The following is a 16,242-nucleotide window of genomic DNA, read 5'->3' on the forward strand; positions in this document are numbered from 1 at the left end:
ATACTTCATCAATCAGGTCTAAGTGCTGTCTAAAAAACAAATGCCTGTCCAGGTGGGATTTAAAGTCCAAGCTATTTTCCTTCTTATTGAAAATGATTTAGACCTCATTCAGCCATCTGTTAATCACATACGTGATCTATCATTGGTTGTTTTTTTTTTACTGATGTACTATAGTGGACACAGGTTCTATGGGACTGTTTACATGTGTGTTTTGTTTTTTTTTGCCAGACTTTGTTTTTGCAAATCACAGAGACAAAGCTACGTATCTCTAGCTCTAGAGCTTCGGAGAAAATATACCGATACTTTAAATATTCAGCTCCGGATCATATTTGGATATCAAGACAAGTCTGCCACTGCCCCTGGCAGAATCTTTCCAGATCTGCTCTAAGTGGTTGACGGATCTCTTCCATAACAAAAGATCTGTCAATCGCCTCTAGCTAGTTCTGGGAAGAGCCAATGCCATCTTGCCATTTCCTATGTTTCCTTATTCACCAGCCACAGGCAAAGAGTGTTCTTTTGGCCATCATGTAGTACATCTCTACAAAACATTAAACTGTATTGGATGCCTTAGTAGTAATTATCTTTTAAATGATCCGTATGGAAACTGGAAGTTCATGTAGTCTTCCAGATTGTGGCTAAAGTTAGACCTACAGTACAGACCAAAAGTTTGGACACACCTTGTCATTTAAAGATTTTTCTGTATTTTCATGACTATGAAAATTGTAAATTCACTCTGAAGGCATCAAAACTATGAATTGACAAATGCGGAATTATATACTTAATTTCAGTTGTTTCACACTGTTTTGTTATGTCTTATATTCTAGGTTCGTCAAAGTAACCACCTTTTGCTTTGATGACTGCTTTGCACACTCTTGGCATTCTCTTGATGAGCTTCAAGAGGTAGTCACCGGGAATGGTCTTCCAACAATCTTGAAGGAGTTCCCAGAGATGCTTAGCCCTTGCTGGCCCTTTTGCCTTCATTCTGCTGTTCAGCTCACCCCAAACCATCTCGATTGGGTTCAGGTCTGGTGACTGTGGAGGCCAGGTCATCTGGCGTAGCACCCCATCACTCTCCTTCTTGGTCAAATAGCCCTTACACAGCCTGGAGGTGTGTTTGGGGTCATTGTCCTTTTGTAAAATAAATGATGGTCCAACTAAACGCAACCGCATGGAATAGCATGCTGCTGCCAGATGCTGTGGTAGCCATGCTGGTTCAGTATGCCTTCAATTTTGAATAAATCCCCAACAGTGTCACCAGCAAAGCACCCCCACACCATCACACCTCCTCCTCCATGCTTCACGGTGGTAACCAGGCATGTAGAGTCCATCCGTTCACCTTTTCTGCGTCGCACAAAGACACGGTGGTTGGAACCAAAGATCACAAATTTGGACTCATCAGACCAATGCACAGATTTCCACTGGTCTAATATCCATTCCTTGTGTTCTTTAGCCCAAGCAAGTCTCTTCTGTTTGTTGCCTGTCCTTAGCAGTGGTTTCCTAGCAGCTATTTTACCATGAAGGCCTGCTGCACAAAGTCTCCTCTTAACAGTTGTTGTAGAGATGTGTCTGCTGCTAGAACTCTGTGTGGCATTGACCTGGTCTCTAATCTGAGCTGCTGTTAACCTGCGATTTCTGAGGCTGGTGACTGATAAACTTATCCTCAGAAGCAGAGGTGACTCTTGCTCTTCCTTTCAATGGGCGGTCCTTATGTGAGCCAGTTTATTTGTAGTTCTTGATGGTTTTTGCAACTGCACTTGGGGACACTGAAAGTTTTCCCAATTTTTCGGACTGACTGACCTTCATTTCTTAAAGTATTGATGGCCAATCGTTTTTCTTTACTTAGCTGTTTTTTTTTTTCTTGCCATAATACAAATTCTAGCCGTCTATTCAGTAGGACTATCAGCTGTGTATCCACCAGACTTCTGTTCAACACAATTGATGGTCCCAACATCATTGATAAGGCAATAAATCCCACTTTTTAAACCTGGCAGGGCACACCTGTGAAGTGAAAACCATTTCCTGTGACTACCTCTTGAAGCTCATCAAGAGAATGCCAAGATGTGCAAAGCAGTCATCAAAGCAAAAGGTGGCTACTTTGAAGAACCTAGAAAATAAGACATATTTTCAGTTTCACTTTTTTAAGTATATAATTCCACATGTGTTTATTTATAGTTTTGATGCCTTCAGTGTGAATTTACAATTTTCATAGTCATGAAAATACAGAAAAATCTTTAAATGACAAGGTGTGTCCAAACTTTTGGTCTGTACTGTATGTCTCTTGAGCCTATGCATCGGACAGTAGCCTTAAAAGCCGTCTAAACACATTGAAGAGCTGAAAAATCTATATACACTGCTCCAAAAAATAAAGGGAACGCTAAAATCCCACATCCTAGATATGACTGAAATATTCCAGTTGTAAATATTTATTCATTACATAGTGGAATGTGTTGAGAACAATAAAACCTAAAAATGATCAACGTAAATCACAACTAATATCCCACAGAAGTCTGGAGTTGGAATGATGCTCAAAATCAAAGTGGAAAATGAAGTTACAGGCTGATCCAACTTCAGTGGAAATGCTTCAAGACAAGGAAATGATGTTCAGTAGTGTGTGTGGCCTCAACGTGCCTGTATGACCTCCCTAGAACTCCTGGGCATGCTCCTGATGAGGCGGCGGATAGTCTCCTGAGGGATCTCCTCCCAGACCTGGACTAAAGCATCCAACTCCTGGACAGTCTGTGGTGCAATGAGACGTTGATGAATGGTGCGAGACATGATGTCCCAGATGTGTTCAATCAGATTCGGGTCTGGGGAATGGGCGGGCCAGTCCATAGCTTCAATGCCTTCATCTTGCAGGAACTGCTGACACACTCCAGCCACATGATGTCTGGCATTGTCCTGCATTAGGAGGAACCCAGGGCCAACCACACGAGCATATGGTCTCACAAGGGGTCTGAGGATCTCCTCTCTGTACCTAATGGCAGTCAGGCTACCTCTGGCGAGCACATGGAGGGCTGTGCGGCCCTCCAAAGAAATGCCACCCCACACCATTACTGACCCACTGCCAAACCAGTCATGCTGAAGGATGTTGCAGGCAGCAGATCGCTCTACACAGCGTCTCCAGACATTGTCACATCTGTCACATGTTCTCCGTGTGAACCTGCTTTCATCTGTGAAGAGCACAGGGCGCCAGTGGCGAATTTGTCAATCCTGGTGTTCGGTGTCAAATGCCAAGCGTCCTGCACGGTGCTGGGCTGTGATCACAACCCCCCATCTGTGGATGTCGGGCACTCAGACCATCTTCATGGAGTCTGATTCTAACCGTTTGTGCAGTGACATGCACATTGTGGCCTGCTGGAGGTCATTTTGCAGGTCCTCTGGCATTGCTTCTCCTGTTCCTCCTTGCACAAAGGCTGAGGTAGCTGTCCTGCTGCTGGGTGGTTGCCCTCCTACAGCCCCCTCCACGTCTCCTGGTGTACTGGCCTGTCACCTGGTAGCGCCTCCAGCCTCTGGACACTATGCTGGCAGACACTGCAAACCACCTTGCCATAGCTTGCATTGATGTGCCATCCTGGATGAGCTGCACTACCTGAGCCACTTGTGTGGGTTGCTGAGTCTGTCTCATACTACCACGAGTGTGAAAGCACAACCAACATTCAAAAGTGACCGAAACATCAGCCAGAAAGCATTGGTACTGAGATGTCGTCTGTGGTCCCCACCTGCAGAACCACTCCTTTATGGAGTGTCTTGATAATTGCCAATGATTTCCATCTGTTGTCTATTCCATTTGCACAACAGCATGTGAATTTGATTGTCAAATAGTGTTGCTTCCCAAGTGGACAGTTTGATTTCACAGTTTGATATCTCTAAAAGGCCTACAGTTAAAGATGACACACTTCCTTTCTATTTTAGGCAAAAAATATATGTCAAGTATTTTAAATAACAAGTGTAATGGGAGTTCCATAATTAACATTACTTCACTGTTCAATTTAGAGAATGAAACTAAAGAATTTAGAGATGCTCTTGCCATTTAAACTAATGGTCTTAAAATATAGAGTTCTGTAAACTGGAATGGATAACTCCTAGTGGTGGAGGAGGAACGGATCATAACTGTATGGGAGAGTCAGAAGGGGGCCAGAGAGGCGAATATTTATTTTAAATTTTGATAACCAATTTCCAGGACACCTAAGATAACAAAATAAATATTTAGCATAGCAAGCTCATTGTCCAAGGTAATGACATAACTACTGCCTATGCTTCCAGCTGGCTTTCCTATGAGAGGTCATTTGCTGAGAGATCCAAGCCATAGGGAAGGTGTTCTGCAACTTCTGAGCTTGGGCAAGAACCTTGTGCGTTGGTCAGTCAATCAGGAGCCAATTAGGTGTGTGCGTCGGCTGTATGTGAAGAAAGTCTTAGAAGCTAGCTAGATCAGCATGGCGTTTGAATGGGAAGGAGGCTTTTCTCTTTACATAGGGTTATCTCTTCCACCTTTATAGTATGTCGCACCAGTTTCATAGATTTTCTCAAGGAAAGGTTGCAGCTAGAAGTGCATCAAGAGTGCGGTTGGAGAAATCTAGAAATACAGTAATCGCTTCACCTTCCAGTAGGGCTGATAGACCAAGCCCTCCACAGGATTGCATCCTTTTCCGTATAATGATCCTCTATAGTGCATCCCTTGGGTTGTTTGGATTCATTGGCCCCACTCTAGTTACCAAATGTATCTTGTCAGTAGTATGAGACCACTCATGGTCATTGTGCTATTTACTGAATATTTTCAGGTCTTCCTAGTCTGCATGTTCAGGGATACCTTTCGTTTGGTTATTGTTTCTACGACCTCTGTGTTCTTGGTCATTTGAGAAGGAATAGATATGTACCTGCTCCATTTCTTTCTAAGTTCTGACTCTGTCCGTAAGAGAGCTTGAGGTACCTTCTGTGGAGGTTGCTCTGGAATACAGTACACGGATTTCATTCTGATGGAGTAGGGCCTGTTGGTGAATGGCTTCTACCCTCAGGGTTAGTGCTGGTACCTGATTTAGTTGCCACTGCCTGTTTTAGTTCCTGCAGGTAGGTTGTGCTATGCTCAGCCCTAACTATTTTCGAAATTGAGACTGACAGGTTTGTGAAAATGGTGGCTGGGATTGCCTGTGGGAATACTGTCAGCATTGCAGGTGGCGCTGTGATCTCTAGGATGTTCTGCATTTACTGCTCAGTGTAGGCTGGATCAGGTACAGTGGTGTAGAGAGATCTATGTTGGCTCAGTTCTCACCACAGCATGAATGTTCCCGTTCTTCACCGGGAGTTTGTAGACTGGGACTTCTTAGTGTAAAGCGGATGGGACGGCGGAGCTCTGAAAGCCTTCTGCTTCATTCTAGCGCAACCCAGCCACACCCTGACAGTGTGCAGTTTGCCCGCTCTTACGACCCTGCTATTTTGCTAGTTAGACCTGTCATCATGTGACTGCAAGTATGCGGTTTGCTGACTTGCTTCCCATCAGCTTTTCTCCATAGGATATTGAGAGATTTAGGAAAAGTTACTAATCTGCACGTGAGAATATGCTTCTTTTTTTTTTTTTTCTCGGCCCTAAACAAATGTCTCCATGGTAACAGACTTCAAACAAAAAGTGTAGTATTTAAGGTCTTGTATACATCCCTATTGCTTAGAAAACTACCAGATATATGTAGACAGATGTTGGAAGGCATCGGGCTTCAAGTACTGCACTGTTGGTTTGTTGTGTTACTTTGGAGGCACATCGATACACGAAGTACGGTACTTCACTTTTTTTTTTGTTCTGGAACAAAAAAAAAAAAGTGGTCATATGTGGTAAAAAAGGTTAGATTTTTATTTTTTTTTCTCTCCGCTTTAGTCACAAAGTGGTTAGATTTTCACTCATAGACCAGACCTATATTTAGAAGCCGGAGTTGTGGGTTGCTACATACATTTTTTTGTTTGAAGCTTTTTAGTTTAACCCTGGTGTTTGTGGCCAAAAAGACTTCTTGGTTAAGCTCCACCAACACTCTGTTATGTGATGTGCATGGTAATATTAAGCTTGCACTGAAGTAGATACAGCAAAGATTCTGCACTGTAGACAATTTCACATCAGTTTGATTCTCCTCTGCCAAAACGGGTGGAGCTGGGACCAGGCATGGCAACTCCTGCCTGTCAGATTCTGCTAAAGTGGTGGCTTATATATGCCAGGAATCCTACTCTAGTCACAAGCTGCAATAGTATTTCTGGCAAGTTGCAACAGAGGCGCACGCCACTGAAGAGGTGCACCACTGTCATGAAGTGGCGTACTCCACTTAATAGCTTGCGGAGTACAAAGCGCCGAATTAAGACTGGTGCATGAAACTCCTTCATGAATTGACACCAAAGTTTTGTTGAGACTCTGAAAACATTTGGGCTCTGTTTGTGCCTTTATTGATGAGGAGGCATGCCGGAGTCTGAGGCAGCCAGTCAGTAAGATTGTTGTGCTTCTTTATGAATTAACTGTGTCTAAGAAATTGGGTGTGACTGGAGTAAGACTTACCACAGCTCACTATGAATTACATGAGTGGGCTTTGCTATGTCTCATCCTGCCCCTGTCTTGTCCATTTTATCAGAGCTTGCTGAAATGCTTTTACATCAAAAAAATCTATAAGCCAGCCATGTTTTACTCTCGTTTCCTGGCATGAAAGCGCTGATGAATCGGGGCCTTAGTGTTATATATGACCTGGTCTCTCTTCTTGAACACCAGTATTACAGACCTAAATGTGAATTTTAATAATAATAATAATAATAATAATAATAATAATAATACCCTTAGAGCTTTCTGCTTGTGTAAGGTTGAATATATTGCACTAATTTCCCCCCTTTTTTGTTTCTCCCTAGTGCACTCTGGACACAGTTACATGAAATGATGCCGCGGTATACCATGGAGCAGTATTCACGACATATTTGTGGAAGCCCCCTTTGAGTTTTTTTGACCCCTTTATCATGAACTTGGCATAGATTGATTACCAAGGATTGTTTCATCAGTGCGGCAGAAGACATTAGCACCTGCTGGATTTCCTTAATCCGTCTGTTCATTTGACTACCCCAAGGGATTGTCTGTGGCAAAATGGCAAATAATTCAGTTGCATATAGTGGAGTAAAAAACTCCATAAATGAAGCAAATCATGGTGGTGACTTTGGGATCACGATTGAAGAGCTTCGGGCTCTTATGGAATTGAGATCAACTGATGCATTACAGAAAATACAAGATTGCTATGGAGATGTCTATGGTATTTGTAGTAGGTTGAAAACTTCCCCCCATGAAGGTAAGAAATATAATTCCTATTTGTAATGGTTGTTAATGACAAGTTATGTGTTCAAGATTTTCTAACCATTTCTCCAGGTTTTTTTTTTTATTCTAATGTTTTGCCAAAGGGTGCAGACTAGTTTTGTTTTTTCCTCAAAAGATCTTCCTTAATGCTGAATCCTTCACCTGCAAAATGTCATAGTAGTAAGATGCTTGGTGTCTGGCTCAGGAGATATGATGAATCAATAAAATCTGTCCACCAGTGAGAAATTGAGCTGTTGGCTTTTATGTACTGCATCGTATGCCCCTATTTTCCACTATATATATATATTTTTTAAAGTATACCATTCTTGAGTGCATGCCATAAATTATGAGGGAATGAACCAGGGACAATAAGGATGCTGGTAGCATCAACCATTCTGTATTCGCCATTGCTGAATTCTGTAATATAGCACAATGAAATAGGAGAAAGTGTGTTCTCATTGCTTTTTCATTGATTTTTTTTTTTTTTGTCCTTCAAAACTGCAGCAATCAGCCCAGCAAGTGACATATCCCTGGAATCAGGGTCTCTGCTTCTGTCAATCCTTAAAGGGAATCTGTCACCTCAATTTTGCCCTATAAACTGTGGCCACCGCCGTCGGGGGCTTATCTACAGCATTACAGAATGCAACCTGAAAGATAAGAAAAACAAGTTAGATTTTGCTTGCAGTGCGCAAGGTCAGAGATGCCCAGCACCTGCGCACTGCAGGACTTTGCTCTGCCCTCAACAGGGCAGAGAATTACGCCTGCGCAGGAGCCGCGGCAGGAAGCAAAGAAGAGGAAGTCATCATATGAAGATGGGAGGCCCCGGACCGCGATGCTCGTCGGACCGCACCGGACCGCCCCTGGGTGAGTATAACCTAACTTGATTTTCTTATCTTTCAGGTTACATCGGGGGCTTATCTACAGCATTACAGAATGCTGTAGATAAGCCCCTGATGGCGGTGGCCGGAGTTTATAGGGCAAAATTGAGGTGACCGATTCCCTTTAACCCTTTCTGTCATTGGACGTACTATTCCATCCATGTGGGGTGGGCCCTACTTCCCAAGGACGGAATAGTATGTCCAGCGCGATCAGCCGCGCTCACGGGGGGAGCGCGGCCAATCGCGGCTGGGTGTCAGTTGACATCCGGCACTATGTGCTAGGAGCGGTCACGGACTGCCCCCGGCACATTAACCCCCGGCACACTGCGATCAAACATGATCGCAGTGCTCCGGCGGTATAGGGAAGCATCGCGCAGGGAGGGGGCTCCCCTGAGTCGATCGGTACAAGACGATGTGCTCACCTTGTACCGAGCGTCTCCTCCTTGCAGGCCCCGGATCCAAAACGGCCGCGGGGCTGCATCCGGGTCCTGCAGGGAGGTGGCTTCACAGCGCCTGAGAGCAGGCGCCGGGAAGCCTGCAGCTGTGCACGTCAGATCGCCGATCTGACACCGTGCACAGCAAAGTGTCAGATCGGCGATCTGTCACTTTACTGTGATAACCCCCCCCCCCCCCCCCCCCCCTTGGGCAAAGTAAAAAAAAAACACACAAAAAAACTCCTAAATAAGTAATAAAAAAAAATATTGTTCCAATAAATACATTCCTTTAGCTAAATAATAAAAAAAACAAAACATTAAAAGTACACATATTTAGTATCGCCACATCTGTAACGACCCGACCTATAAAACTGTCCCACTAGTTAACCCCTTCAGTGAACACCGTAAAAAAAAAAACACGAGGCAAAAAACAACGCTTTATTATCATACCGCCGAAACAAAAAGTGGAATAACATGCGATCAAAAAGACGGAAATAAATAACCATGGTACCTCTGAAAACGTCATCTTGTCCCGCAAATAACGAGCCGCCATACAGCATCATCAGCGAAAAAAAAGTTATAGTCCTCAGAATAAAGCTTTTTATCATATAAAAGCGCCAAAACATAAAAAAATGATATAAATGAGGTATCGCTGTAATCGTACTTACCCGAAGAATAAAACTGCTTTATCCATTTTACCAAACACGGAACGGTATAAACGCCTCCCCCAAAAGAAATTCATGAATAGCTGGTTTTTGGTCATTCTGCCTCACAAAAATCGGAATAAAAAGCGATCAAAAAATATAACGTACCCGAAAATGTTACCAATAAAAACGTCAACTCGTCCCGCAAAAACAAGACCTCACATGACTGTGGACCAAAATATGGAAAAATTATAGCACTCAAAATGTGGTAACACAAAAAACAGTTTTTTTGCAATAAAAAGCGTCTTTTAGTGTGTGACGGCTGCCAATCAAAAATCCGCTAGAAAGCGCGCTATAAATAGTAAATCAAACCCTCCTTCATCACCCCCTTAGTTAAAAAAATTTAAAAAATGTATTTATTTCCATTTTACGGTTAGGGCTAGGGTTGGGGCTAAAGTTAGGGTTGGGGCTAAAGTTAGGGTTGGGGTTTGGATTACATTTACGGTTGGGAATAGGGTTGGGATTAGGGTTAGGGGTGTGTCGGGGTTAGGGGTGTGGTTAGGGTTACAGTTGAGATTAGGGTTAGGGGTGTGTTTGGATTAGGGTTTCAGTTATAATTGGGGGGTTTCCACTGTTTAGGCACATCAAGGACTCTCCAAACGCGACATTGCGTCCGATCTCAATTCCAGCCAATTCTGCGTTGAAAAAGTAAAATAGTGCTCCTTCCCTTCCGAGCTCTCCCGTGCGCCCAAACAGGGGTTTATCCCAACATATGGGGTATCAGCGTACTCGGGACACATTGGACTTGGGAAAATACAAAACTGGGGGCTAAAAAATAATTTTGTGTTAATTTTTTTATTTTTTTATTTTCATGGCTCTGCGTTATAAACTGTAGTGAAACATTTGGGGGTTCAAAGTTCTCACAACACATCTAGATAAGTTCCTTAGGGGGTCTAATTTCCAAAATGGTGTCACTTGTGGGGGGTTTCAATGTTTAGGCACATCAGTGGCTGTCCAAATGCAACATGGCGTCCCATCTCAATTCTAGTCAATTTTGCATTGAAAAGTCAAATGGCGCTCCTTCGCTTCCGAGCTCTGCCATGCGCCCAAACAGTGGTTCCCCCCCACATATGGGGTATCTGCGTACTCAGGACAATTTGTACAACAACTTTTGGGGTCCATTTTCTCCTGTTACCCTTGGTAAAATAAAACAAATTGGAGCTGAAGTAAATTTTGTGTGAAAAAAAGTTAAATGTTCATTTTTATTTAAACATTCCAAAAATTCCTGTGAAACACCTGAAGGGTTAATAAACTTCTTGAATGTGGTTTTGAGCACCTTGAGGGGTGCAGTTTTTAGAATGGTGTCACACTTGGTTATTTTCTATCATATAGACCCCTCAAAATGACTTCAAATGAGATGTGGTCCCTAAAAAAAAAAAAAAATGGTGTTGTAAAAATGAGAAATTGCTGGTCAACTTTTAACCCTTATAACTCCCTAACAAAAAAAAATTTTGGTTCCAAAATTGTGCTGATGTAAAGTAGACATGTGGGAAATGTTACTTATTAAGTATTTTGCATGACATATCTCTGTGATTTAAGGGCATAAAAATTCAAAGTTGGAAGATTGTGAAATTTTCAAAATTTTCACCAAATTTCAGTTTTTTTTCCACAAATAAACGCAGGTAATATCAAAGAAATTTTACCAGTATCATGAATTACAATATGTCATGAGAAAACAATGTCAGAATCGCTGGGATCCGTTGAAGCGTTCCAGAGTTATAACCTCATAAAGGGACAGTGGTCAGAATTGTAAAAATTGGCCTGGTCATTAAAGGAAACCAGTCACCCCCCCCCCCCCCCCTTCCCCCCCCCCCCCCAGTCGTTTCATACTAAAAGAGCCACCTTGTGCAGCAGTGATGCTGCATTCTGACAAGGTGGCTCTTTTAGTTCTGGGTGCTGTAATTAGAGAAATAATCAGTTTTAGAATTTGTCAGAAATACCTTGTCTTCAGTCAAGGAGCCCGACGTTTCCCCCCCTGCTTCAGACGCCACACAGCTGTCACTCACATCTTCTTGGCGCCGGGCGCCGCCTCCTCAGCGCTGTTTTGAAAATAGCCGGCGCCTGCGCTCTTTTCCCCTGCGTGGTGCAGGCGCAGTGAGCGCTGCCCGTCTGTCCTCATATGCTGTCTCGGTGACTGCGCCTGTGCGGCCGCCCTGCCTGTGATTCCCAGCCCCGCAATGTGAATAAATCAGAAGACACTGCGGGGCTGGGAATCACAAGCAGGGCGGCCGCGCAGGCGCAGTCACCGAGACAGCATATGAGGACAGACGGGCAGCGCTCACTGCGCCTGCACCAGGCAGGGGAAAAGAGTGCAGGCGCCGACTATTTTCAAAACAGCGGTGAGGAGCCGGCGCCAAGAAGATGTGAGTGACAGCTGTGTGGCGTCTGAAGCAGGGGGGGAAACGCCGGGCTCCTTGACTGAAGACAAGGTATTTCTGACAAATTATAAAACTGATTATTTCTTTAGTTACAGCACCCAGAACTAAAAGAGCCACCTTGTCAGAATGCAGCATTACTGCTGCATAAGGTGGTTCTTTTAGTTTGAAACGACTGGGGGGGGGGGGGGGGGGTGACAGGTTCCCTTTAACGTGCAAACCACCCTTGGGGGGTAAAGGGGTTAAGGTCTACTATCCTGACACGGTTTCTGAATGTTTATGGATAATGTCAGTAAAGATCCCCATGTACGGCGCCTTTTCTGCCATTTCTCATGTAGTTTTATGCCGGTCTGCTTCACTCTGTCCGCTGGTACCAGCATCCTCTGCTCCCTTTTGACTGCATTTCCCATCATCCCTTGTCCTGGGCAGCAAGCCAGCAGGGAGTGCAGCACCTGTAACGCCGCCTACACTTTTCCAACACCTTCCCCAGCCTTGTAGGGGCGCAGAGGGCACGCACATTTGGTGTTTGGAAACCTTTTGTAGACATGCATGCTAGAATTGGTAGGGGTAGTCCATAGTAAGCTGCCCCCTTCACAGCAACAACATGGGCTGTCAATGATTTTGACACAATTACTGTTGTATTGGAGTATATAATTTTTTTTATACTGCCAGACCTGTTTGAGAAGGAAACTAGTTTGTGTAATGCTGATATAGTGAGACGTGCACGCAGAGCTCGATTCCTGCAGGCTTTATCACAATGAGCACTTGAAGGTCCTCCTGGAAACATGCTGACATTTCCTATGATTGCCCATACATCCCTGCTGCAGCTGTTTATCTCTTTCTGGACACGTTCTTCAGTGGCTGGCATTTGCCATCTGTTCTGTGGCATCTCAAGTACAACTGTTAGAAGTTAAGGGCAGAAGCATGTACTATTGAGGGCCCTGGAATCCCATTCAGGTGAATGGATGCCTTTCACTCAGCAAATTTAGTATCATGTTCTGCCTGTTCTTGGAGAACATGTGATTTGCAGAGGTGATGACTTTCCACATAGATTGAGAAAGAATATACTTTTTTAATGAATATATTAGGTAAAGTGGCCAATTAGTCAATGTTACAGCAAGTTGTTACTGTTAACCCCTTCACATGTGACAAACTTATGCCATATACTAGCTCTGAGCTGAGCCTGCATTCCCCCCACCCCGCACATGACTGCTGATTTAATGTGCCACTAACGTCCTTGGGTGAAGTGGCGCTCTGCCTGCAGCTGTGCTATTAAGTACTGTTGTCAATCTCTGACAACGGCATTTAACACACACCAACAGTCCTTCCACGCCCCCATCAGCACGCTCATGTCTTTTGAACCCCCTCTTGCGTGGCATTACGACCCTCCTGCCCTAGATTGTGATTTTCATAACTGTGATTGCTGAAGCACTGATATGTATAGCACAAACAATCGGATGATCGCAGCGTCAAGTCCTCAAAGGGGACTATTAACCCCTTAACGACTACAGATATGCCTTTTTTTACCGTGGTCATTAAAGGGTACTTATTCCTCAGCACTGCTGTTAAACAGCGATTCCCGCGGGTGTCAGACCTGTCAGGGCCGAATAACCCCTTAAATACCACGGCTCCTGATGGTTACCATGGTACCCTGAGGTCATTTGTTGTCCCCAGGTTATGGTGGCCTGTGAGATCCGGCAAAAACCTGGCTCAAAGGCTGTCAGAGTGTCAGTAAGACACTGACTGCTCTCATGCACTGCTCTCCATGAGTATTGCTGTGTTTGAGACCAGTAATCAAAGTCAAAAATTATACATGTCCCACAGTGAAAGTGTGGGGGGAAAAAAGTAAAATAAAATATGCAAGAGTAAAAAAAAACCACACAAATATGCACACAAGCCACTAAAATCGGTTTTGCCATTCAAAACACAGCCTTTCTGATAAAACAATAATAAAGTGTACATAATTGATATCACCGCATCCGTAACGACACTCTATAAAACTGGCACGTTATTCCATTTGGCACGTTATTCCATTTAGCGAACGCTGTAAAAAATACACTCCAAAAATGTCACTTTCATCAAAGTAACTCACAAAAAAGTGAATAATAAGCGATCAAAAAGTCACATGTAAAAAAATAATATAAATGAAAACGCCAAACCGTCCAAAAAAAACGAGCACTAATATGTGTCATTGGGCAAAAAAAATGTTACAGCTCTCAGAATAAAACGATGCAAAAACAATTTTTTTCCTAAAATATTATTTTTAGTGCAAATCATTAAAAAATTATTTAAGTCCGGTATCACTGTAATCATACCAACCCAACGAGCAAATCGGTATTATCACTTGTACCGCACTGTGAACGGCGCAAAAAAATAACAATAACCGAATTGCTGGTTTTTGTTCATTCTGTCTGAAAAATTTTAATAAATAGCGATCAAAAAAATATGTACCCAAAACTGGTGCCAAAAACATCTGCAACTCGTCCCACAAAAAATAAGCCCTCATGCAACGCTGTTCACAAAAATAAAAAAGTTACAGCTCTCAGAATATGGCGACAAAGAAACACTCTTTAAAAAAAAAAAAAAAACTATATAAATCTGGTATTGCTGCAATTGCTCCGACCCGAAGAATAAATCCGCCGCATCACTTATACCGCATGGTGAACAGTGCAAACAAAAAAAAAAATCTTGTACTTCTGTCTATTTGTTCATTCTACCTCCCAATAATCGGAATAAGGCTCGGCTCACACTCTCCGCTGAAGTAAATTCCCCACCAAAACTGATTTAGGCTGGGTTCACATTGCGCTAGAGGCGTCCGTTAGACGGACTACGTTAAACCGCGGCATAACGTGTGTGTTGAACGGGCTGCTGTTAACACAATGTGAACCTAGCCTTAGATAAAGCCCCGACGGAACCACTACCGTATGAAGCAGATGGAGTCACTTTGGCACTTGAATCTGTTCCATTAGTTTCCCATGATGTGTCTTTAGTGCACAGGTGTGGCCGACCACAGATCTGTGCACACCTAAAATGATGGAGACCACCAGAGAAACGCCAAACAGAGTACGAAATGTCTCCATCTGCCTCATGGTGTGAGGTTCCCTTGGTGGTTTCATCTACATCGCAATTTTGTAGGATTTACATGGAAACCCCCACATAAGTGCTCAGCGTTGAACACAAGAATGTGAACCCAGCCTTATTCTGGAAGCGATCTAATAATTACTCCAAAATGTTACTAATAAAAACCCTAATGCATTCCGCACAAAACCAGCCCCCCTCTCTGGTCTGTCACTGGAACTATAGGGGTTCCCACGTTACTGGTAGAACAAAGACTCTGGAAATGCGACATGACGCCCGCTCCATCAAATAAAATCCAGTGAATTCTACGCTCCCAGGTCCAAATGCCACATGTTTACTGTAATGGAGAACAGGCCCTTAATTTCCGAGTGCATATTGCCAGACGCACCACCTGGGCACATGTGGCGCTACACTGTATGGGGCACAAGGGGTGGGTACTAGACCGGCAGATTTCCAATTCTTGGATAATGCAAAATAGTCACTGCTGCTGAAGATGAATTCATTGAGAGGTGCAGTTTTTTCAATGGGGTCACATTTGGGGTTTTTCTGCTATTCTAGCTCCAAAAGCCAAGTAGTGCTCCTTCCTTCTCAGCTGTGACGTGTGGCCTAACAGTAATTTCTGGCAACATAGGGGGCAGCACTGTGTTCGGGAGAAAGTGCAGGGTCTAGTTTCACCTATTAACCCTTGGGTACCTGACAAATTTGCAGCAAATACAAAAATTACATTTTTACCCGTAAAATCTCATTTCCACGTCTGTCATAAAAATCTGTGAGGCACCTATGGGTGCCAAATCCTCACTACACCCCTAGATGAATTCCTTGTGCAGTTCTTCAGCTGGTATGTAGATGAACCCAACTAGTAATGTGCACAAACCAGCGAGGCAGCTTTGACATTGCAGTTGATGTGTTCTGCATCCTGACGGGGTTAATCTGCACGTGGAAACCCCGCTGTACTTGTCTACCCTGCTTAACTTTTAGCAGGACTGACATTTTTCTCCCAGGCTACTGACTAATAGAAATTTCCTACCATTATTGTCCTATCGACCATTTCGGTTTAACATTAAACACTTGAGCACGCTGCTAAAAATATTAGCGGATTTCCTTTAAAGACTGTGGAGTATTATTCCTAGAGGCCATATAGAGCTGTCTGCAGTAATTGTTTGTGTAGACTCAAGGAAACGCTTTTTAAGTCATTGTCCAATCTGAAGGCTATTGAAGAAACGGTGTCCACATCTCTAGCGTTTTGCCAAAAAAAGAGATGGGAGGCATGCCCCATGCGCCAGCCTTCTGTATGGGCAGGAAGGAATGCCATTTAAGCAGCTAGTTGCCATGGAAACTGACCAGTCATTGAGAAACTATCTTTAGATGCTGGTTACTAAGACTGTTCATGATTGTGGTGATGTGATGATTTCCCTCCTGCATACATTTACATATCCACTACATGTGTTCAGTGCACAAAAGACAGAACGTCGC

At 43.6% G+C, this 16,242-nt stretch overlaps 1 protein-coding gene across 8 annotated transcripts in view; it reads left to right on the top strand.

Moving 5' to 3' along the window:
- ATP2B1 (ATPase plasma membrane Ca2+ transporting 1) overlaps positions 1–16,242 on the top strand; it is a 177,343-nt gene that overhangs the window by 52,010 nt on the left and 109,091 nt on the right. For all 8 annotated transcript variants that reach the window (XM_077265432.1, XM_077265436.1, XM_077265433.1 and 5 more), the window contains exon 2: positions 6,868–7,295. In XM_077265432.1, the coding sequence (XP_077121547.1) occupies positions 7,097–7,295 (199 nt within the window). In that variant the 5' untranslated portion in view covers positions 6,868–7,096. The remainder of the gene's footprint in view (positions 1–6,867; positions 7,296–16,242) is intronic.

This window comes from Ranitomeya variabilis, chromosome 5 (genome assembly GCF_051348905.1).
Source record: "Ranitomeya variabilis isolate aRanVar5 chromosome 5, aRanVar5.hap1, whole genome shotgun sequence".
Taxonomy (NCBI): domain Eukaryota; kingdom Metazoa; phylum Chordata; class Amphibia; order Anura; family Dendrobatidae; genus Ranitomeya; species Ranitomeya variabilis.